The sequence below is a fragment of the Cavia porcellus genome, unplaced genomic scaffold (assembly GCF_034190915.1).
Source record: "Cavia porcellus strain 051 isolate PalLab524CR breed Dunkin Hartley unplaced genomic scaffold, mCavPor4.1 scaffold_5, whole genome shotgun sequence".
In the NCBI taxonomy this organism is placed as follows: domain Eukaryota; kingdom Metazoa; phylum Chordata; class Mammalia; order Rodentia; family Caviidae; genus Cavia; species Cavia porcellus.
The window spans coordinates 51,866,652-51,890,425 of NW_026947488.1; the positions used below are offsets into that span (position 1 = coordinate 51,866,652).

At 48.5% G+C, this 23,774-nt stretch overlaps 1 protein-coding gene across 5 annotated transcripts in view; it reads right to left on the reverse strand.

The window, feature by feature from the left end:
* Pfkfb4 (6-phosphofructo-2-kinase/fructose-2,6-biphosphatase 4) overlaps window positions 1-23,774 on the reverse strand; it is a 54,760-nt gene that overhangs the window by 27,245 nt on the left and 3,741 nt on the right. For 2 of the 5 annotated variants that reach the window (XM_005006622.4, XM_003476643.5), the window contains exons 1-9: window positions 23,539-23,729; window positions 18,744-18,860; window positions 18,503-18,599; window positions 14,194-14,260; window positions 11,485-11,559; window positions 11,112-11,168; window positions 10,421-10,542; window positions 8,467-8,674; window positions 7,812-7,958 (exon numbers count right to left, since the gene is read on the reverse strand). In XM_005006622.4, coding sequence (XP_005006679.1) covers window positions 7,812-7,958; window positions 8,467-8,674; window positions 10,421-10,542; window positions 11,112-11,168; window positions 11,485-11,559; window positions 14,194-14,260; window positions 18,503-18,599; window positions 18,744-18,860; window positions 23,539-23,635 — 987 coding nt within the window. In that variant the 5' untranslated portion in view covers window positions 23,636-23,729. Of the gene's footprint in view, window positions 1-7,811; window positions 7,959-8,466; window positions 8,675-10,420; window positions 10,543-11,111; window positions 11,169-11,484; window positions 11,560-14,193; window positions 14,261-18,502; window positions 18,600-18,743; window positions 18,861-23,538; window positions 23,730-23,774 lie in introns of those variants that run through there. The other 3 variants (XM_013159974.3, XM_013159973.3, XM_013159975.3) reach the window with 3 other exon arrangements.

Below are 23,774 nucleotides of genomic sequence, written 5' to 3' on the forward strand. Positions count from 1 at the left end.
CCAGATCTCAAGCAACAAGGCAAAACTTGACCTTCAAGCTCCACAGAGACCTTGATATGGTTTTTCATATTTTAAACAACACTTGTAGTTCTGAGACAGACAAATCTACACAAGGTGGAGCTACCTGCCCCCACCCCCACCATGGGCCATGCTCAAATGCAGCAGAAAAGATTGGGCAAAAAAATGCCCCATCCTGGCGTTCTTGGGGTGCTGGCTGCTAGGCTGTCCTGGCCACCAGAGAGTGGGTGGGCCATCCTAACTTCTAGCCCTCACAAGACACTGCCAGATTCATCACTGACAAAAATTGCTGCTGAAGACTGAGAGGGGCTAAGGGCCAATGACAACCCGCCTTTGTGGGTGTCTGTCTCAGAGTCCAAGTCACATTTAAACTCTCAAGGTAAGACATTCTCTATATTTGTGGACATAGAGGCCATATATACAGAATTCTTACTGAGTTTTCAAGCTACTTTAATAAATCCTCAATGTCTGATGGAGTATTAAAGGTCAACCTATGTCATCTACAAACAGGGCCTATTTTGTGCAGGTCCCAGTCCTAAATCTTAAAATGCTTTTATTCCCTTTTATACAGGCTGACAGATACATTTTGTCTTCTCACTTCGTTTATATTTTTTCAGAATACATAAAATCCTTTCTCACAACCAGGGAAACTGCTGATATACTTGCTAAAATTCTGTTGCAGCAAAGCATTCCAAGGACTACAACCAGGCTACAGCAACCCATACCTGATATTCTTGATAACCTCAACAGCAATCAAAGTTGCTAGACTGCCATTCTGGTTTCACATCACTCAGGCCCTAGATCTAACCATCCTTTTCGTACTTCATCTCTGCCTTACCAAGGCCTCACAGCCACGACTCACAGGTTGTCATGTTTTGTTATCCACTTTGCTTCCTAATTTCTTACATTCTATTAATGATCATTTTTACACCAGGATTCTTTAACAGTATTGCCTACAGACTCCAATGTCATATATACCAGAGACAAGCCTTACTGACCTACCTTTTAACTTTTATGCTTTCATATGGGGGAACAAGCACCTCTCATAACTTCAGTCCTCCTAATTCCATGTTTAATTTTCAGAATTCTGCCTTACCATGGAAATGATCCTACCTCAACATCATCCTGATAGAATGACATGTCTAAATCAAAGACACCTTTCCCTCTACCTCACCTGGGTCCTTAAATATGACAGTGCCATGTCTCCTCATAACATCTTGTCTCTTTGTTTTTTTCAGTCTAACATACGTACATTCACCAGTGAAGTTGTCCTGGCTAAAACACCTGACACCAGCTTCTACCTAGACATCAACCGTCATCCTGTCAACTCCCCTAGACCCCAGTACAGCGCCCTCAGCCAGCAGGAAGTAGTTAAAGAGAAAAATCTTTGCCCCTTTTCATAATAATCATAAGACAGGATATGAAAGGGGTTTGGCCCAGGCCGGATACTATAGCCGGTAATGCCAAGGAGCTCCTATCTCTCCCACCCTTAGGAATTACCTCTGGTGCCAAACTAAGACCAATGGGCTACCTGTGCATCCCTAATGCCCTTTAGGTTCCACCCCAGGCTGAGGCTACTTATGTGCCTCACTCCACGTGTTCCACAGAGAGATCGCCAGCCCCGGGGTAGAGATGCCACACCCCAGGGGGTTGGGGGTGTCTCTCCCCACATTCCCAAAATAAAGGTTATTTATATTTTATACTTCTTATCTTTTCAGCCGCCACCACCAGTCTTCCTCCCCCCCCCCGCATAGTTCTATCAAAAATCATATTGTAAGAGGAAAAATGGTTAGAATTGCTTTATGTTGAAACTTTCTTTATATTAAGAGATAATTCTTATTTGTGCTCCAGGTATAATTATAATCCCTGAGACCACTCCTATTCATAGGTCTCTTTCTCTCAGTGACTGAAAGCAAATTAAGCTAGAACTAGGAAAATCTTCAGATGACCCTGACAAGTACATTAATGTCCTTTTTTTCTTTTCTTTTCTTTTTAAGACAGGGTCTCGCTATGCAGTTCAGGCTGGCCTTGAGCTTACTTTGTAGTCCAGGCTGGTCTCAAACATGCATCAGTCCTCTTGCCTCAGCCTCCCAAATTCTGGGATTATTTATATGCACCACCACACCCAGCTACATCGATGTCTTTAGAGGACTTACTCAGACTTATGACCTAGGCTGGAAAGATGTAACGTTACTCTTAAATCAAACACTGACTTCCTGTGAGAGACAAACAGCATTACAACTGCTATTGCATTTGGAGATGAATATCATATTGTTAATTTTAAAAGGCCAGAAGATAGACAGCCAGAGGAACCACCAGTTCCCACTGGGGCACAAGCAGCTCTGACCCAAGACCCCTACTGGCCTAGCAACCAGAGAAATTAAAACAGGAAGCATTTTCAAGTGAGTACTCTTGAAGGTCTAAGAAGGACAAAAACTTAGTCCCCCTAGTTATTTTAAACTGTCAGCTATTTTTCGGGGAGATGTAAAAACCCCTCTGACTTCTTAGATCATTTATTAGAGACACTAATAAAGCAAACTTCCTTAGATCCCAATTTGATAGAGGGACAAATTACTCTTAAAGGTAAGTTTATTATCCAGTCAATTCCAGATATTAGAAAAAGTTATATAAAACAGCCTTTGCTCCAGACAGTTCACTTGATTCTTTAGTAAAAATGGCCTCTTAGTATTCTACAACCAGGACTGGGAAAAGCCAAAGGGAGAAAACAAAGAGACCAAAAAGTGGTTGACTTTGTTATGGCCTTAAAGAATGCTGTACACTAGCAAAAAGAGCTTTGTTATTGCTCATTATGTTTGTGTTATGCCAAAGTACCTATAACGCTGCCTACTGTTCTGTATGCTTTTTTTCTTTTCCTCTGGGTGACCTAATTGATATGTTAATCAATGCTCTCCTCTGTAAACAATTGTAAATCCCTAAAAATCTTACCTAATTGATATGTTAACCATTGTTGCCCCCCTACAAATAACAGATGTGGTGCTAGAATAAGCTGACAAAGAATTATTAATTACTGCTAGACTACTCTATCCTCTGGTAAGGAAAACAAAGGTTTTCCTCATTAGCAGATTTCCTGATCCATGCCCATAACCCCTTACTTTATAAACTGTGGTATGTACATAAAGGCTGCAAGTATAGAGAAACAACACACAGCTTTTGCAATCTCCAACTGCACTGTGCCACTGGGCCCAGGATAAAATAAATTAGCGCTGCTTTTTTTGTGGGGGATGAGGAGTCACTTTGAAGGCCCTGGCCCCCTTGGGACCTGCAGTAAACAATAGCCCCCGGTATGTGAGACAGAGGCGGGACAGGAATGCCTGTTCTCAGTGGGGATGTTCCCCCCCTCTGAACCCATGCTGTGTGCCTTGGCTTTGTTTACAGAGTCATGAGGAAGTGGTCGACCACCATTGTGACACTAGGAACAAACATAATTAACAACATTCTTGGGCTAATGAAGTTCCTCCTGGGTTAGAGGGGCTAGAAGAACTGGTTTTGCTTGTTTGCTCCACTTAGATAGTTTAGATAAACATTGTAGTCTGTCACATTGTAGCTTGTCACAAAGAATGCTTTTTCAAGATATTCGTCTGTGCTCTGTGAGTTGATCCAGTTTACTACATAAGAACCCTGGAATAAAGACTTAGCGTGCAGTGCAGTGCGGTGTAGTTGCAATTGCTGTGTCTCTCTGTTTCTTTTCCTCGCACTGCACCCCCCGTGTCCCGACTTGGTGTGTGTGTGTCTCTTCCCGGGGTTCAGAGTGCACTAGACACTCCCGACATTTTTTAAAATATGTTTTTGCCTCATTTTTTGAACTCGAGTTTGGGGGCTTGTTTGTGGATTACAAGATTTGGGGGCTTGCTCGGGATTACTGGGGGATCCCCCCAAATTATTTTTTCACCAGTTGTTCAGCTAAACATCTGTAAGTATTTGTTTTTTGGTTTTTGTTTTTTTGTTTTTTTTTTTAACCTGTTTGTAATCTGAGTGCACACATTTATAACTGCAGATAAAATGAGACAACTTCTGGGGCCCTTTTTCCCCTTTTTGTATTTTAGGGCTTTTGGGGCCCATTCATAACTTTGGACTTTGGTCCATGTGGGGGTTTTTGCCCGTTTGTAATTGGATGTGCACAGTGACTGCAGACGAGCTAGGGCTCCTTCTGCACCGGACTTTGGGGGCTATCGCCCGTTTGTAATGTGGGGGCTTAGGCCCATGTGTAGGGCTTAGGCCCGTGAGTGTGGCGTAAGCCCATATGTAGGGCTTAGGCCCATGTATAGGGGTTAGGCCCGTGTGTATAGCCTAGGCCCAATTGAGGGCTTAGGCCCGTGTGTGTGGCCTAGGCCCGTGTGAAGGGCTTAGGCCCATGTATAGGGGTTAGGCCCATGTGTGTAGCCTAGGCCCAAGTGAGGGCTTAGGCCCGTGTGTAGGGCTTAGGCAAGTGTGTATGGAAGAGGCCCGTGTGGGGGACCTAGGCTCATGTAGGGTGTTGGGGCCCATTTGTGTTCCTTTAGCTTGCCAAACTGAGGACAAAAAAAATTTTTGAACTCGAGTTTGGGGGCTCATTTGTGGATTACAAGAAGAAACAGATCTTAAGTCTGATTCTTGGGGCTCCAGGAAGAGCTTGATGAAGACTACACCGACCTGCTATTGCTGCCACAGGCCAGGCCACTTCAAGAGGGACTGCCTTAGGAAGCCCCCAAAGCCAGTCCCTGATTGTAAAAGGTGACCACTGGAGGTCAGACTGCCCTCTGAGGCCAAGATCTCAGAGTTCAGACCCCTCCTATCAGCTGGTCTAGCAGGACTGAAGCCTTGGGACACTGGTCTCTCTTCCGTCTGGCCAGACTATTATCTCTGCTTGTCATCTACACAGAGTATAGTATAGATCATCTTGAGGAAGTCAGGAGTCACCTCCCAACCCCTACAGGAAGAGTCACTAATCTGTAAGAATGCCACTTACTATGTGACTCACGTCCCCATTTGTCCCTGATTTGGTCAATTTTACCTCAACAATTAATCTTATTGGTTGACCATAGTTCTGTCCCACCTCATGCCCATCTGCCTGGCAAGTTCCTATGTTTTCTAAATTTTGGATGCATCTCACCTAGTGGTTTTACTCCATAAAACTCCCTAGAAAAGACAGTCTTTGGCAACCCACTTGGTACACCTGCTGACTCTCTCCCAAACAGAAGCTTTCTTTCTCTCAATAAATATATTATGCCCCCCTCAAAAATATATATCATTATGATATATTTATATTGGTCACTGTCAAAAGGTTAAGTTTTCTAAAAATGAGGCGATAAAGTTTTCTGATTAAAAGATGCTCTTACTTGGGAGGCTGAAGCAGGAGGACTGTTGCAAGTTTGAGACCATCCTGGACTACAAAGTGAGCTCAAGGCCTCCCTGAACTGTATAGCAACACTCTGTCTCAAAATGGCAAAAAAATTTTTAAATAAAAGGTGCTCTTGGTATAAAATTAAATTTAAAGAAAAAATTTTCATACAGCATGACAATTCATTATTGCTGATCTCATGATACATTAAATGTATTCATGCCTTCCAGGTCTTCTAAAACATAAAACAGATTATTTATGGTGATAAGTCTTTTCTTTCAGATTCAGATATCTGCCTTTCTCTGTGCTCTAGTTACTTCTGATAGGAGATTCATGCCAAGCCAATATGAGCCCACTTATCAACAATTAATTTCAAAAGGGAGAAAAGGTTTGTATGATGTTTATGTTACACATGTTATTAACATTTAGAGATGTTTAGCTATTAAACAATCCACACACTGTCACAAACGTCTTCAATAACTTTCCACTAATGGACAGCAAATTAGATAAGTGTTTCCTATGTACTCACAAGTTTTCTTTGTAAATTACAATTGTTGTCTGTTGACACTCTACAAGGATTCAACTAGAACAACAATGGTTGGTAAGAAATAACAGTCTTCTGGCTGTACTTTGTATTTCAGAATGCTTAATATCCAGATAAAATTCTATTTATTTATTTATTTATTGGTACCAGGGATTGAGCTCACGACCTTATGCTTGCCAGGCAGATGCTTATGCAGCTGAACTAAATCCTTGGCATCAGATAAAATTTTAATAATTAAGCTCACTGCTCCCACTACAATGTAATTTTATTAACTTTCCCTTCTGGGTATTCAACATCTGAGCTTTAGAGACCAAAACTAGAAAGATAGATGGGCTAAGAAGACAGCCAATATTTTGGCCTGGTCTTCCCAAGATCAACAAGGTCCCAAGACATGAGCCTGGACCACGTAGTGAGATCAAGGCAGTCTGAACTACATAGTAAGATGCTGTCTCAAAAAAAATTTAAAAAACCAGTAAAATAATTAGAAAAGTCATACAGAAATCATGTTTAATCAGTTTGACTTCATCATAGGCACAGAGGACTGAAAGGCCAAAACCTTAGAGCAGAGTGAACGTGACATGTGATATCACTTTCTGCTCTGCGGTTTGACCAGTTTGAAAGTACAGAGCAACTAAGCCTGGGCAGAAGTTTGACGGAACTACAGCAATCCTGGCTAAGAGAACAAAGAGGAAGAATAGGAAAAGTATACGCCTGGGGCCTAAAGGGTTTCAGTTAGAACTATAGCCTAGAGGTAGAAGAGACTTGAAAAATGAGCACCCTTTACAAAAGTCAAAGCACCGCTTTGAAACAACCCTATCTCTGACTAAGGCAACCCATCCTTAACCATCTGCCAGAAGCAAAAGTAAATTCCCCAGAGAAAGGTAATATTAACCAGATCTTCAAGTCACCTGTACCACTGTCCTTGTGAAATGTCCAGTATCTATTCAGAAATTATTAGGCAGGAGACAGGTGTGGTGCCACATACCAATAATCTCTTCTACTCAGGAGGCTGAGGCAGGAGAATCATAAACTCAAGGCCAGCTTTAGCAACCCACCAAGACCCTGTCTCAAAATAAAATTTTAAAAAGGGCTGGGATATAGCTCAGCAGTTGCTGGGTTCAATGCCCAGTACTAAAAACAAACAAATTGAAACATTCACATCTGGATCAGATCCAGAATATTCAAATAACTCACAAAAATCATTAAGAAAAAGGCAGATAACCCAAAAGCATGAAGAAAAAAAAAGCAAAGATATCCAAACAGCAAAGAAACATAACAGGATCTACCAAAATTACAGTCAGGTGATTCAGGCTCTTGAATAGACACACACTGTGTGTAAGAATTTCATAGAGAAGTAAAGTAAGTGGATGGGAAATGCATGGATAGATGGTTACAGCTGGATGAGTTAACTTGAACAAGACCAGATCTAAGGCCTTTGTGAGAACACCAAAATAAATGTTGGTTGGTCTAATTTAAATCCAAAAGAACAAGTAAGGCCAGGGATTTAGCTCAGCACTCGCCTGGCAAGCACAAGGTCATGAGTTCAATCCTCAGTACAACAAAAAAAGCAAGTAAGGAATCAAAGGAAATAACCAAGCTCATAGACAGGCAGCACCCACTACGATCCAACGGCTCAGGAGGCTCCCAGTTCAACCACAACCTGAACAACTCAGCAGACCCTGTCTCAGAACAAACAGACAAACTGAGCCAGCCAGAGCAAGTTCGTGACAGCCTGTCCCAGAGTTTAAAAAGGTGAGGGGTATAGTTCAGCACTCCCTGGGGTCGATTCTCAGTAAGCAAACAAAAAATTCCAACCCAAAAACAGTGAGGTGAGGGAAGGAGGAGGCCCAACTCCCTAGCCCTCAGCTCCTGCTCAGGAGGCTAGCGGGGCAGGGACAGAATGGTGGTTACCGCATCGATTTCATTGAGGACCTTCCACTGCTCATAGGGCACACCCAGCGCCTCTGCCGTCTGGATCGTCCTCTTCATCTGGCTCGTCCAGACCTTCAGATCCTTGATGTTCTGGTCACTGATGAACTGAGCCAGGCGCTTGGCAAACTGAAAGGCATAATGAGCCAATTGAGACCGCAGGTTTGGAGCAGCCCTCCAAAGACTACAGAGACAGAGCTTGCCCGGTCCTCCAGCCTCCAGACCACAAGCTAATCCTGTGCACTCCCCAGAGAGAGACAGCTCCAGCCATGCCTCCTCAGTCCCCTATGGCAGTCCACGTGCCCTGGCCCACACAATCTCCCCATAAGGCTCCAAGACTCCTTAGATCGTGGCACAGCTATGAGCTCCACAGCTGTGGTCACTGCAAGGATAAAGTGACTCTGCCAGCAAAGGGCCTCATGTGGAGACCATAGATCCAGGCATGTGCTTGGTGCTTGGGACCTTTCCTACAGAGTAAGAACACTGAGACTGAATGAAGGCCAGCACGTGGACCCTAGCTAGACAGGTCCTGTACACACAGGTCCTGTACACACACATCTGTACACACACATCTATCTATCCAGTAACCCCTGAGTACCACTGAACAGATTCATGCACATACAACACACACACTGACCTCCCGGCCCCGCGGGGACAGTCCTGGGTCCCCACCAATCCGGCCCTTGAGGTTGAGCTCACTCTCCCCATGCCGGCAGAGGTAGATGGACCGGGGCGTCACATGGATGTTCATGAGGTAATACACGATCCGGCTCTGGATGTGGTCGGCTACTCGGTTCACCACATAGCTCTGCCCCACGTCCATGATTTTGATATATGACAGATCCCTTTCCAGAGAGAAAGCAGACAGAGGCCTGTGAGTGGAGCCAGGGCCCTCAGAGCACATCTGGCCCACCGCAGCAACCAGGAGCAAGGTCTTGCATCCATGAACACTGGGCTTGAGTCACAACACACAGGACCGTCAGCCGATATGCAAGTGATGGTGGGAGGCAGGAGCAACATGCCAATGTGACACACAGACAGGCCCTGTGAGAAGTGCTCAGCACTCATCATGCTTCTGGAGGTGACATCCAAAGCAGTGACCAGCCATGACTGCTACCGCTGCTCACACGTGTCCAACCCTTCCTTGTCTATGCCTGAGCTCTCAACACACAGGCTGCACACTGAACACAGAGCCAGCTTCCACAGGCTGGCCTAGGAGTGGCTGGCAGTTGAGTTCTTGGTCAGCTCTCCTGCCCCTTGTGGTCCCACCCAGCCCAGATCACCCAGGTGTGCTGAGCAGCTGTCACACCCCACACCAGGCAGGGAGTGCACAGGACCATGAGCCTGGCTCGGCTTTCTCTCTGCCCTGGGCCGTGGCAGTGCTGCAGCTGGGAGAGCTCACTTATGCTGGCAGGGGTAGGGCCAACTCCAACTCAGCCCCAGAGCATCCAGATGGTCCCCTCTGGGTCTTTATTGTGTGGACCATTTGGTCTCAATCTAGGGTCAGTACCTTGACACCACCAGAAAAAACAAGGGCCAAGTTTGCAGGAGTTGCTCCAGACAAGACCCCGCTAGTGCAGCCTTGTCACAGAGCAATGAGAAGAAACAGAAGTGGGGGGCAGACAAGGAAAAGCACTGAAACCAGCAGGGGCCCAGGGTCATTCTGCTGGACCCCAACCTGGGCTGGCTCCTGAGCCCAGCAAACGGGGAGGGACAGATGTCTCGTCCCATGGCGGTTCAGGGACAATTCTGCCATAGCCCCTCATAAGCCTTCCCTCTCATGGCTGTGTGTGTACCTTGGTTCATACTCATTACACACTCTTCTGCTATTATAAAGGACCCAGGTACACATTTCTATCTCAGTCTTCCACTTAGTGCTATGCAATGTAGGTATCCTCATGTCTCTCTGTAGTTATAATTTACAAGGATGGTATAATATTTTACCAAGGGCTACACTGTTATTTACCTAACCCCTGACCACTTATGCTGAGAGACAGGAGTTGGCCAACTATGGCCAGCAAGCCAAAGACAGGCTACAGGCTGCTGGCACAAAGTTTTATTGGCACAGAGCCATGCTCATTTATTTACATCCCGTTTCTTTTGTACTTAACAATAGCAGAGCTGACTAACACGAAGACCATAAATCCTCCAGCGCCTAAAGAGTCACCCTATGACCCTTACAGAAAATGCTTGCTGACCCCACAGCCAGACACTCCCATGGACCACTCCGCCCTCCTGCTCTGCTCTTCCTGTCTGCAGGAGCAAGCGCCATCCCACCCCCACCCCCTCGCAGACTGCACAGAGACATGAGCATGTGATATCTGCAATGCCCCAGAGGTCCCTCCGCACAGAAATCAGGCTTGATTCTGTGCTGGAACAGTAGGCAGTCCTGACTCGCAGTTCCAGATGAGGTAACAGGTGTTCTGCAAATGACCTCTGGCCAATGATCTCTGCCTCAAGGGAAGAAACAAAAAGGGTCAGATGGGTTCTGCTTCCTGGTGTGGTCCCCAGTCACCACCACAGGGCAACCAGAAGGAGGCAGCTAAACACAACCCCTGCCCGCAGTCACCACGGCTGTGCTCCTCTCTCACCTGTCCAGGTCCTCATCCAGAGACTCATACGAGTTCTCATAGCACTCGATCCGTCTCATGAAATCCTCAGTGGCCTCATCACTGTCGCGGTTCACGTAGTCAGGGCTGCCCAGCTTCACTTGCTGCCACACCCAGGCACACAGGAGGAAAGACACATCAGAGTCAGAGGCCAAGCTAGGCCAGAGATCCAGGAGACAGCTGGGCAGGGATGGGGAGGCTGGGCCAGGGCTGGGGCTGAAAACTGAACTCAGGACACTCATGTGCAGACTCAGCCCAGAGGGCTGCTGGATGCTTCTCCCAATGCAGCGTCCAGAGTCCCTCACTGTTGTGGTCAGGAAGGCCTTGAAGCCTTCCTTACGATGTCCCATCTCCCCAAACCCACATGGTGCTCTCTTCAGAGAGAGCAAGGGACAGAGTCAGGAGTGGAACAGAAATCTGCACCATTCAGCTCTGGCTGAAGCTCCTCTCCTGCCATCGGGGGAGAGAAGGAAGAACAAGAGGGCCAAGCAGGCTGCCATACAAGTGACCCTCGGGGCACAGGCTCTCCTGATCCATGCTGGTGACTAGACTGCTTCTCCACTCCACAAGGTTCAAGAAACCCAGATGAAGGGCAGCCAGGCATCAACCCAAAGGACATCACTGTCAGCTCCTACTTCATTACCGTCCCCAACAAGGTCAGATGTACACTCACCACAATGTTGGCAGCTATGACCTCAGGATCCACGCAAATGGACTCAACAAAGAAGGTCTGAAACAAGGGCCAGAATCACCCCGGTAGGCAGGAAGAAAGGAACCCCGGGCCTTGTTCCCAGCACTTTCTACTCCCTCCGGCCTTTCCTCTAAGGAGCAGGGCTAAAGACCACGGAACTGAAGGAGATCCCACACTGATCAGGACCCTCGCATCAAAAGAAAAGTCCAAGAGAAGAAGGACAGCCCCTCCCACCCCAAATGTGACATCTGGAATCCAGGCCCGCCCAAAGCCTTGCATGCATCAGAAGGAGGTAAAAAGACCTCCTGAAGGCCCGGATGTGCCCAGCCAAGGAGGGGCACCGAAGAGGCCTCACCTTATAGCCATTCTGTTCCCCAAAATTAAAGATGGTCGCTCTCCGCTCTCGAGTAGTATTGGTTGCATCAAAAACCTAGGACAAACTGACATTAACTCAGCTCTGGCACTGGGAAGCAGGAGGCACTTGAGGGCCACAGCATGAGCAGCTCTTGCTAGTGCTGAGCTTCTTACCAGGTCCAACTGGGCCACTACCCTGGCCAGTCTCCTCCAGACTTGCACAGAGGAACACTTTCTGCAGTGCTGTGCACATGGCAGTGCTTCGTGTGTGGCCAGCAGAAATTCCAAAGAAACCAGTTAACCCTGGCACTGTGGCTTAGACGTGGCTGATCACCTGAGATCCAGGTACAGTAGTGCCCCCAAGAGGGCTGTGAGAAAAAGGTAAGCCTGAGCCATCCAGTTCTCTGGCTTATGCCATTCAGATGTGACCTTATCTTCCAGTGCAGGCTCCAGCCATGATGCCATGAGATCCTCAACAGAGGCTGAGCCAAGGAAGCTGCCTGAGTCTGAACTCGATTTCTAAAACTGGGATCTAAAAAACCTTTTTTCTCTATAAAGTTGTCCCTCTCAAGGATTTTGTTACAGTAATGAGAAATAGCCTAATGTCTGGTGAACTGAATGTCCCCATATTTATAATCCATTCTGAAACTCCAGTACAAGGGAACAGAGGACAAAGAGATGGAAATGGGCAGGAGATGGAAATGTCAAAAAAATGTAAAACAGACACCTAGTAACCAACTAAAAGAATCAAAAGGGCGGGGATATAACTCAGCAGCGTAAGGGACTGCCTGGCCAGCGCAAGGCCCTGAGTTCAATTCCCAAGACCAAAAAAGAAAAGAAAGAAAGAAACAGAAAATAGAGGTGGGAAGATCATAGTTCAAGACCTTCCTGGGCAACTTATCAAGACTATGCCTCAGAAAAACAAAACAAATAGAAAAAAACAAAAACAAAAAACAAAAGTGGACTAGAGATGTAATTTAGTGACATAGTACTTTCCTAGCACGTGGGAGACCTGGCTTTAATACCCAGTACTGAAAACATCAACAAATAAAAAAGGGGGGCATCAATCAGGTTCCCTGGAACTCCAGCAAAACTTCTCACAAGAAAAGTAGAGACTAAATCAATCAAACCAAAAAAAAAAAAAAAAAAAAAGAAAGAAAGAAAAAAACTTGGAGGGCATAAAAAAACAGGACACAGAAACAGGACAAAAAAACCCTACAATCATTACTCAAAAAGACATATGAGCCAGGCATGGTGGCACATGCCTATAATTCCAGCACTTAGGAGGCTGGGGCAGGAGGATCACTATGAGTTTCAGGCCAGCCTGGGACACACAGTGAGCTCAAGGTGAGCCTGAACTACATAGGGAGACCCTTTCTCCTAAGTAAATAAATAAAAAGTGCAAAGAGAGATATGAAAGGATATAGTAACCATTAAAGAATAGCATTCTAAAAATTGGAATACTCACTCAAGGATGATCACTGAAATTAAAAAGAAAAACTCAACCAAATACTTGTCAGATAATGTTGAGAAAATCTCTCTCAAAACAAAAAAAGACAAGGGAAATGAGGGGAAAGATGAAAAGGCCTGAAAGACCCACCACAAGGCACACTGCCTTGAAGATTCAAAGCTGCCTGGAGGAAAAAGAGTGAAAGGAAACCCAGCTCTCTCTAGAAGTCTCGTGGGAAGATCAGTGTCATCTCGTATGTTGTGGCCCCCAAGCCTCATGCATTTGCATTGCGCATTTGTGATTGGTTCATTGCCTAGTGTTTGAATTGATGGTGACAGTGCTACACCCGCCTAGGGGTGGAGCCAGCATACAATGTAATGGCAGGAAGAAGGTGGGTCTTTCTTGCCAGTTTCTACCTTGCTGTTTGCAGCTGCCATGAACTGTGGCCCCACCACGCCACCTTGCCTTGGAGCCAACTGAGTATGGACTGAAACTTCCAAAAACAGTAAGAAATAAACCTTTCCTTTCCCAACTTTGGGTATCAGGTATTTTGTCCCAGTGACAAGTAAAAAGTAACTAAGACAATCAGCAAATCAAAGGCATCACATGTCTCCACAGCCACACTGAAAGCCACAAGACAACGCAGCAATGCTTTGGAAATTGTAGCAAAAAGTTTTTCTGCCTAGAATTCCACACCCAGCAACCGAATGCAAAGATTTTGAAAAGCTGTTTCTGGTACGCAAGGCATACTTTACTTCCCAAGCAGCTTTTCTCAGGAAGCTGCTCAGTCCATAACCCGAAGAGAACACACGGGGTCCAGGGAGAGGAGGAAGAGCTCCCAGATGATGGTTGTGCCACGGGCAGCTGTGCCACAGACTGGAGCCGGGCGCAGAGACACCAAGATGACAATGGAGGGGAAAGAATGGCTTCTATGCCTGAGCTCGGCCTTATCTCCGCCTTCCGGCTGACTGCAAGACCACCGCACACTCCCTCCCTTGGCCTCGACCAAGTCCCCCAGCAGCCAGTGAGCACTGGGCAGGATTCACCACCCTCACAGAAATGACACGTACGAAAGATTTAGTGTCCTGACAGCCCAAGAGAGAAGCCTGGCAGGGTCCAATGCAGCCACAAGCCCAGAGGGCAGCCCCTGACCCAGCCGGGTGTCCTCCTAGAGGGCTGCCAGGGCTGGCCTGAGAAGCAAAGGGTAGATGTACGCAGACTCCGCATCTCCCTCCCGCTGTCACCAGGCGTCACACTTACCGCCACGTGGCCTCCCTCCTCGCTAAGGAACCTCCGGACATCACACAGCGCTGCCAGGGCACACTGCCTTTGAGAGAGAAAAGAGTCAGTGGAGTGCTGGTCGGCTGCATGAGACAGAGGTACAGTCTACCCAAGACCAGCGAGGGACCGCCTCCATGCCCCTCCTTCCCCTTAAGTCCCCTTAAGTCCCCTCTCCTCCATTTTCAGTAAAATTTTGTTTCTTCTCAGTGTCTGTAACACAGTTCTGTAAGGCGGAAGGCAATGCAGACCTGGCATTAGCGATAATTTAAAACCCCTTTTCTATACCTGCCTTATTGCTCATGGTGCACCAACTTCTCCATAAGTGTGATTCCCGAGTGTTGCACATTTCCCAATTATCAAAATAAGTAGCTATAGTCAGATGTGTGGGTCAGGGTCAGAGTGTGTGTGTGCGCGTGTGCATGTGTGTATAGCTAGTGACAGGACAGGGGAGACACTCTGGCCATTACCCAGGACAAAACTAAGCTTCATGTTCCGTTTTCTGTCCTGGGAGTAAGCCCTCCCCGCACCACTTCCTGGAGGAAGGGGTCACTGTGAGGCCCTTGGGTCCACATTCACGGACCTCTGCAACCTGTAACCCTCCTCAGCGCCACAGCATGGACATGGACGGCACTGTCTCTGGAACGTTAGTTCTCTTACTCATCCCTGCAAAATGGGTTGGCACAAGGAAAGGTCTTTCCTTTTCTGTCCATTTCTCCTATAAGTCTAGAGACATACACTGCTTTTATTTTTGTCTGTTACCTTCACTTTTTCAACATAAGAGCTAAGCTAGATCTCATGCCACGGGTTTGACCTGTGGGCTTTACGCATAAGCTCCTTGTGTGTCAAGTCAGAGATCTACACTGCGAGGCCCTCATAAAGTCAGGGTGCTAAGGGACATAGGCCCTCGTAAGTCAGGGTGTTAAGGGGCAGAGACTGGCAAGCCTCGTGGTCTGCTGGGAACATGAAGAGACCAGTGAGAACATGGAATCCAGGTCACTTCAAGGAGTCCTACTCCCATGCCTGCCTGTGACCTTTCGGTGCCCCAAAAGGTCTTTCACTTAATCCTCAAAGTGCTTTCTTCTTCTGCCAAAACCTCTGAATTCTGAAAATCTAAAAAATTCATTGCAAAGAAAAACCAAACCCCTCATTGCTATGCCTATCTTCCTGCCCATGTGGGGCCCCAAATACTAATCAAGGATCTTTCCAGGGTTTCTCTGCCTGGGGCTCCAGGGAGGGAACTCAGGGTCCAGTCAGACCTGGGTGTAAGTGTGAGTAGATGCACATGGGCATTTATTTGTATGGGTGGGTGTGTGTGAGTGTGCTGTCCATGTGTGGGCATTTAGGTCTGTGAGTGTGCATGTGTGAGCACAGCTGGGCATGCATGAGTGTGCCCACCCTCTCCTGTGTAGTATGTGGTTGAGTGGACACAGTCTGGGGGAATGTATCCACATGTGTGTACCCAGGGTATGTATGTGTGTGTACAAGCACATATGATGTGTTTACCCATATGCATATATGTAGAGTGGTGTGAACATGCTTTTGTGCAGTACATGATTTTGTGTAAGCACATCCATGAGTGTGCCTGGCATGCATGTGTGCCCAGACACGTGTACATACAAGATGAGCCCAAGTGTGTATGTGCCCGTGAGTTATACACCACATGCAGCTCCCTGCACTGACATAAAACTCCCTGAACTCGCTATGTCCATACTGTTCACATAAACAGCATGGTTTATGCTGCATAACTGGTTTCTTTTCAAGCGTGGAAGTTTGGAAAACATCAGACTATGTGACTAGCCCCAAATGGAAAGGGACTTTCCTGGTAGACAAGACCTTACATGTGTTCCCATAATTCAGCGGAAGAGGAATTAAATGCATCCCGTGTGACTCTGGGAGGGAGGGCGCTCTGACTGCACCACACACCTATTGGCTTTGCTGACTCTGCTTTGGATGGCTAACTGCTATAAACCTTGGTCCACTGACACGCCAGGTCTTGGGAGTCACCCTAGAGATCACGAGCCTAAGAGTGTCTGGAAGACCCCTGAGTGTGCTCAGGTATATATGTGCACACATGGGTGAGCACATGTGTGTCTGTGCGTACACTTGCCCTTGTGTGAGGTGTGATTGTGAGCAGTACTGCACATATGTGATTGAGCCCAAGTATGCATATTTATAAATGACCACATGTATACGCACACACCTTCATGTACAGTCTCTGTGTGTGTACAGGGAATGTGCATATACACCTATGGGGAGCCAGGATATGTGTGCATGAAGTGTTTGTGAATACACCAGTTGGCATACACATGTATGTATCCTGACATGTGTATATGTGACTGTCACACATATACACTTTTCTAGATCTTCCACTGGGAGAGTGTTAGCACTGTGTGGCTTTAGGGTCATTAGCAATGTGTGAGTAACTGGACCTCTGCAACATGCAGCCCTTTCTTCCCAGGTTTTCCACTTTTAAAACTTTTTTCTTTTTTTGAAATATATAGTTCAGACTGGCTTTGATCTTATGTATTCCTGGCTGGCCTCAAACTTATGGAGATCCTCCTGCCTCAGCCTCCCAAGTTCTGGGATTAGAGGTGTGCCCTACCATACCCGGTTCATTTCAAAAACTTCTGATCCTTTTTACTTTTCTAATTGCTTAGGAAATTTGGGGCCTAGTTAACAGGAAACAGCCCTCTGGTCTGATCCAGGCTTCAGCTATAGGAAGAAGCATTTCTAGAAACAGTAGAGACTATGTCTACAAAATGGTAAGGTAGCTCATGAACCTGCCCCTCGCTCATATCACGGGGTCCTGTGTTCCACTGAGGGAATCTAGGCGAGCCTCCAACCTCTCTGAACCTGGTGCCTCCACTCTGGTTCTCTACCTTTGAGGGCAGGCCTGGGGATGCCAGCTGCATTGGTCTCCCAACAAACACTCTGGATTCAGCGAGGCCAGGTTTCAAACTCACACTCAGAATGGCCCCACAGAGTGAGATGGCGCCATCCTGTCCTGACCCAGCCTCCACATGTGGGAAGGTAAGGCACCAGTCCCAACTGCCAAAGGTGTAGGAAGGTTAGACAAGCTGGCTGGCCCATGCGCACAGCTCGGGGCTGACTGAAAACCTGCATCTGGTATAGTCTTTCACCTACTAATTGGGTAATTTTGGAATGAAGGGTGGTAAAAGAGCTTAGATTCAAGTCAATTTAGACTAGGCTGTAAAATAACTTTTGTGAGGCTTCTGGTTTTTCTGAGCCTGTTTCCTCATGTGTAAAGTGTGTGTGCCTGTGCATGTGACAATGGCCACCAGCACCAGCCCACAGGAGGCTCAGATGTCAGTCCTCCCCCTTTTATCTGGCTCCATATCACCAGAGGACTCAGCCTTGAGTTTTATGCACAAGACCATTCGAATGTGGCCTGGCCAAGTAGGAGAGCACACTCAGGAGCACCTGCCCCCTGGTGACCAGAGAAGGAAGACACAGCCTGGTGAATGCTGCTGTGTGGCCTCTGCCCTGAGGCCAGGCTTGTTTTCAAGTCACTAGAGTTGGGTCAACGCTGTTCACCTTCCTGCCATGATGGCTGAACCCAAGCAAGTCTCTGCCACCTGAGGCTGAGAAGGGGTTTCTTGGCCCTGCTAACCCCTGCCGAGAAGAGAGAAGGGCGTGGTGTGGCTCCTCAGACCACCAGTGGTACTCGGTGCCTTGCAGACGCCCTTGCATCTGAATGGGGCGGAGGGCAGGGTATCATGTGCAAGCCCAGTCTCAGGAATACCAGCAAGAGCAGGAACTTCTCCCCCAGCAGCAGCATCCCAGATACTTCCAACAAAGCTGGGGCCCAGCCCGCACACGCCGAGATCATCCTAGGCACACATACACAGAAGGGGCAAGAGAGGAAAACCTCACCCTGGTCTATCCCTGAGGCCCGAATCAGAGTGCCTTCTAAGGCTGTTCTCCCCAACCCTGGAGCACAGACCTGACCTGCCCTACTGAAACTTCCCTCCCATCCCCGAAGCTCCCCCGTCACCTCCCACAAGATTTCCTGGCCAAGGATTCTCAATACCTCAACCTTGATGGACCAGCTACCAGGAGGCCACACAGCCTCTCCTCTCACCCCCACACCCACCCCATTCCAACTCAACCACATGCTAAGCGCTCAAGAAGCCAGCCCTGTCACACAGTGCTAGTGACAGACCAGGGCCAGGCTTAGGAGCAAGGCAGCCACACATAAGCAGCTCAGCTCGAACTTTCGGAGACTTCTCAGCCAGCCATTTCAACAACGGTGAACCCCAACACTTACTTCCTGATTTTCAGGCCCTCTTCATTGTCTGGGAGGAAAAACTCAAAAGATTTGTAGGTCTTGACCATGTCCCGGCGATACTGGCCGACGTTGAACTCTGGGGGAAAGGAAGCTCTCAGCTTTCACAGAGTGGCGACCGCCCTGGGCCCTGATAGGGTCCTCCCCAGGGCTTGCCCACCATCTGGCCTCCCCTTTCCCTTTCTGTTCCCCAACAAGTCCCCAGTGTCCCCCACAGCCTCACCCCGAGTGGGTACGCCAATCCAGTTCAGGTATCGGGTCAGCTTCTTAGAAATGTAGGTCTTGCCCCTGGCAGGCAGGCCCACCATGACAATGAGTGTCGGGCAGTTGGTCATGCAAACTGGAAGGCAAGCAGCACACAGTGTCAGCCCCTCTGCCTGTCATCTACCTCTCAGCCTCAGAACATGAAACTGATACCACCTGTACCTCCTGCCATGCGCAGGGCCCTGGGCACCCCTAGACCCAGTCTTGAGCTGCTATGACCCTCTTCCCCAGGGCTATCTGGGCTCTGGTAAATGCAAGGACCTCCTCAGCCCTTCCCGTCCTGACATGCACCAGCAGTGAAAAGCTCAATAGGCCACACAGATCATGCCCTGGGAGACCCAGAGGGTACTCAGTGCCAGCCTCTGCCATTCAGGAATTTGCACTCTACCTGTTCTCACTTTGCCCTACATTCAATGCTCCAGCACCCCCAGTCCTACTGTCTGACCTCCCTGTTGTGACTTTATTTTCCTAAAGGAGCCTCCACATCCAACTGATGCACCCTTGTCCTCATCCTTCTCACCTCACTGAGTCTGTTCTCTCCAGACTGAGCGCTTGTGCTGGAAGCATCCCTGCAGTGTATGAGCCATTTAAGGCCCAGGGCAGCCTGGTAAGGCATTAGTGTTTGGGAGCTATGATCAGGAGCAGAGAGATATCCAGAAAGCCAGCAGAGTGAGGGCTACAAGGGGCTGAGACCAGAGGCCCAGCACAGCACTCGCCATGACAGTCCCTCTGATAGCCTGCCACCACCATTCTATGTGCCACCAGGCCAGTGTGCCAATCAGAGAAGCTGATGGAGCTGAAGGCAGGGAAGAGTCTGAGCCCCAGCTGGCTGGGGCACATAGCAAAGCAGCAGACCTGCCAGCCTCCTTTGACCCAGCTCAGCTTTCAGTGCAGTCAAATGTGGCTTCGCCTCAAAAGCTTCCCTCTCCTCAGTCTTAGGACCTGGGCCAACAACACCAGAGCAGATAAGACTTGTGCCCAGTGGCTTTCTCTGCTCGTCTGGTTCTGCAGGGCCTTTCATTCACTAGCTCTCCTTGCGTGGATGGCCAGGGACTTATATGCTCCCTGAGAGGGCAGGTACCCTCTGAGCCATGGGTCCAACCCTGAACTTGTCTCCTCACCTAGCAAATGGGATAATAATCCCTTGCAGAAGATCTACCCTTACCGCCATGTGTAAGCCAGAGCGCTTCCAGGAAACCGTGCCCTCTGCCCCCCATGCCTTTGGGGCTTGGGCTATAGAGGAGACAGTAGCCTGGTCCAGACAAGTCCTGTCTAAAAGCAAAGGGCTCTGCATGCCAGTGAGGGCTCCATCACTCTTAAACATGGCCTTTGTGTAACCCAAGCCCTGGGCCCCAGGGGAGAGAAGGAGGAGACCTCAGAGTACGGCTTACAATGAGTAAGAGAGAAAAAACTTGCAGGAAAACTAGTAAGTACTAGGTAAGCTGAGAAGAAAACAAGTTAGGCAATGCTCTGCACTCTCAGGCCTGCGTGGTTTGCACAATTCCTGCCAGATTAGCCAGGGTCCTCAACCATGTCCAGGGCAGTGTGTCAGCCACTTGCCAGAAGAACGCCCTGGCCCTGGCCCGCATGCTGAGGCTATGCCTTCCCACTACTGCATCAGGGACGCAGCCTCAGCACAGGGCTTCTACACTTTGTGTCTTCTCAGAGATGGCCTGGCTCTTTTCAGGGCCCCAACCTCCTCCCACAACCTTTGGAGACAACTGGGCATTCAGGGCAGCAAATCAGGCCTTGACACAAAACAGGACAATAAATCAGCTGTCACCTCTGCTCCCCAAGATAAGTGCCCAAGAGATGACCCAAAGAAAACCAAAGTTCAAGTACATTCCCAGCAGCTCTGCTTACAGCAACAAAACACTTAGAAAATAGCAAACAGAGGCATGACATGGAGGGCACATATGAGCCCTTGGCACAGGGAGCCGTAGCATGGGGCCAGAACTACAGCTCTGAGTCCACAAGTACCCAATGCCAAGCAACAGGACAGCAGAACACACTGTCTGCAACACCAAGCATACAGAGAGGGGAGGAGGAAGCAGCTCCCTCACTGGTCTCTTTCCCATAAATACGCTGAAGGTACAGGAATCAAGAGGCCCGAGACACACCTGCCAGTGGGCAGTGCCTTCTTCCTACTTCCTGGCGTCTCCACCAGAGGGGCAGCCACAAGTCCCTGGAGCAGATGCCAGAACAGATTCTTAGTTACACCTGCTCCCAACTCCTAAGCTAAGCGGGGTAAGGAAGAATTCTACGGAATAAAACACCAGAAACTGGATGTGGTGGCGCATGCAGGTTTTAGCCCAGCCTAGGCAACTTACTGACACCCTGTCTCAAGATTTAAAAAGTAAAAAGGCCTGGAGATATAGCTCACTTGATGTCAGCCAAAAGGCCGAGAAGCGATGGCGATATAGCTCAGTATCAAGGTCTTTGTATTAATTTCTAGTATCAGCAATTTTAAAAATCTTTTAATAATAGCCAGGCATGATGGCACACACATACCTGTAATTCCATCTCTTGGGAGGCTGAGACAGGAGGATCCCTGCAAGCTGGAAGCCACCCTGGACTACATAATGAGTTCAAGGCCAGCCAGAATTATATAGTAAGACCATGTCCCCAAAAAACAAATAAATAAATGTTAACATTTTAAAATTTTTTAAAAATTATGTCACTTGCCATCTTTTGACTGAGAGAAGCATCTTTCCTGCCATGCTTGTGGCTGAGTCTCCTCTCCATGCCTTGCCCCCAGATCCTCCAGGTCTGAGTAGAGAGGCCAGTAGGGTGTGGCTCTGAATTTTATCAGTTGGAGAAGAACTGCTATTGGCAAGTGGAGGGTGACAGTGGCACAGGACCTCTCAGTTAATCAGCCATGTCCTGAGGACTGGGGACCACACCCCAAAGAAAACCTACTACAAAACACAAACTGCTTCCTCCTCCCCACAAAGTGACTCTGTAACCGAGTCAACTTCTCCCACCCACAGGTCTTCACCATCCTTAAAGTCTTCTAGCCTAGCCCTAAGCTTATTACACAAGAAGGGAAATCCTGCTCCAGTGCAAGCACCAGGAACCCGAGGGGCTGCATGGCTAGGTCCACTTTGACTGCCTGGCCACCTTCTGCCAGAAACTCTGGGGCCTCAGAGGGGCCCAGTTCCCCACACAACCTTGCAGCCTCCTCTTTGACCTCTTGGGTGTCAAGAAGGTCTGGGCCCACAGTCAGCCTACTTCAACACAAGACAAGCTCAGACCAGAGCCATGCCTTAATGCCACATTTCAAGCCTGAAGAAACGCAAACCTTGCATCAGCAGCTGAGACTCAACAAGTCTCTTCCCAACGGGCTTTGGCGCCCTCCTCACCTGTGCTGGGTGTTGGCTCTCAGTGACGCATCAGTACCAACTCTGATGTCGTGAGAAGCAAAGGAAAAGCAATGGTGAAGAGGAATTACCTTCTTCCACTCTTCAAGGACCCACTTGTTAGAGAGTTCCAGCTACTCATAGGGCAAAGGATGATGACTATCACATCCCACAGATAAGGAAGCTAAGGCCTAGGATGGTCAGCTCTTACTCAAGGTCACAGAGCAGAATGTTCCTGATTCCCAAAGTCCAGGTCCTCACTCATCATCCTTTCTGTATTTACAGCAGACACCCTCATCAGGACCACTGGCCCAGGACGGAGGGGCCTCAGCCTCCACACCCCTAAAAGAGTGAGAAGGTCTGGCCAGGTCAAGGCCATGGCCCTGGGGATCAGAACACAGTTCAGGAACCATGGCAACCCCTACCAGGACTCATGGTGTGATCAGAGATATAAATGCATCTCTCTCTGGAGACTCACTTTATGATCAAAGTCATTGCTACAGGCTAAGCTGGGAGCACAGAACACTCCTCTCCCTTCCCCTGCAGAAGCAGAGGTCCGAAGCCCAGCACCTCACACACATACACACACACACACACACACACACACACACACACACACACACACACCTTGCGGGACGCCATACCCACAGCTGTACCATCATTTGTATTAGATGTCCTCTGAGGTCCTGCCAAGTTGCAATTTCATTACACTGTTTCAGTTACTCTTACAACAGACCTTTCTTTTTTGTGGTGAAGAAAGTTGCAGACTCATTTAAAGATAAGCAGAAAGTTAAGGAATGTTTCCCCTGAACGACCTGCGTATCTTCAGAGGTGAACTGGGATCACACAGCATTGCATCCTATCTATTCTAACCACATCTACACTTCCCTACGTTCCTCCAGAAAGGACACCATCCTCACTCCAGAGACCTAGCCCATGCAGATTAATTCTTTGCAAGTTCTAGGCTCTGGCCAAGTGATTCTAGGGCTATATAGTTCAGTTCCCTCCTGCTTATGTGCCCACTCTCTGGCAAGCAAAGCAGAAATACAGGGGCCATGTCGATGGAGACCTCCTTGATGGTGGCCACTGGGTGCAAAGTTGGGAACAAAGAGACCCATCCCCTCCTGGAGATGATGGTGGCCAGGCCTGACTCTTACCAAGCCCAATGGCCCCACGCACCTGTCCCCACTCCCCTGCTCTGCCAACACTTATCTTCAGCCCACTATTGTCACTGCCACCTCACTCCTCCAGAGGCCACCACTTGTCCCCGACTCTATCCACCAGTCACGGGACAACCTCCCCTGACCCGGGTCCCCACTTGTCCCCTGGCCCCTCCCAAGGCCTCTCATCTGCTCATATGGCGCACCACCCTCCTCTCCGAGGACCCGGCCTCACCACCGCGCTGGCATGCGTGCAGAGCGGGCCGGCCGTTGCTATAGGGCATCCAGATCTTCTTCAGGGGGTTCTGGGTCAATTCCCGCGGGGACGCCATCCCGCAGCAGAGTCCGGCTGCGGCAGCTTAGGACCCAGGAGCCCCGCCACCTCCGGCCACCCGAGGTCCCACCCCTCGGGCCCCGCCCCTTTTCAAGACTTGATCGCGCTATCCATCTTCCTTTAAGCCCCGCCCCAGG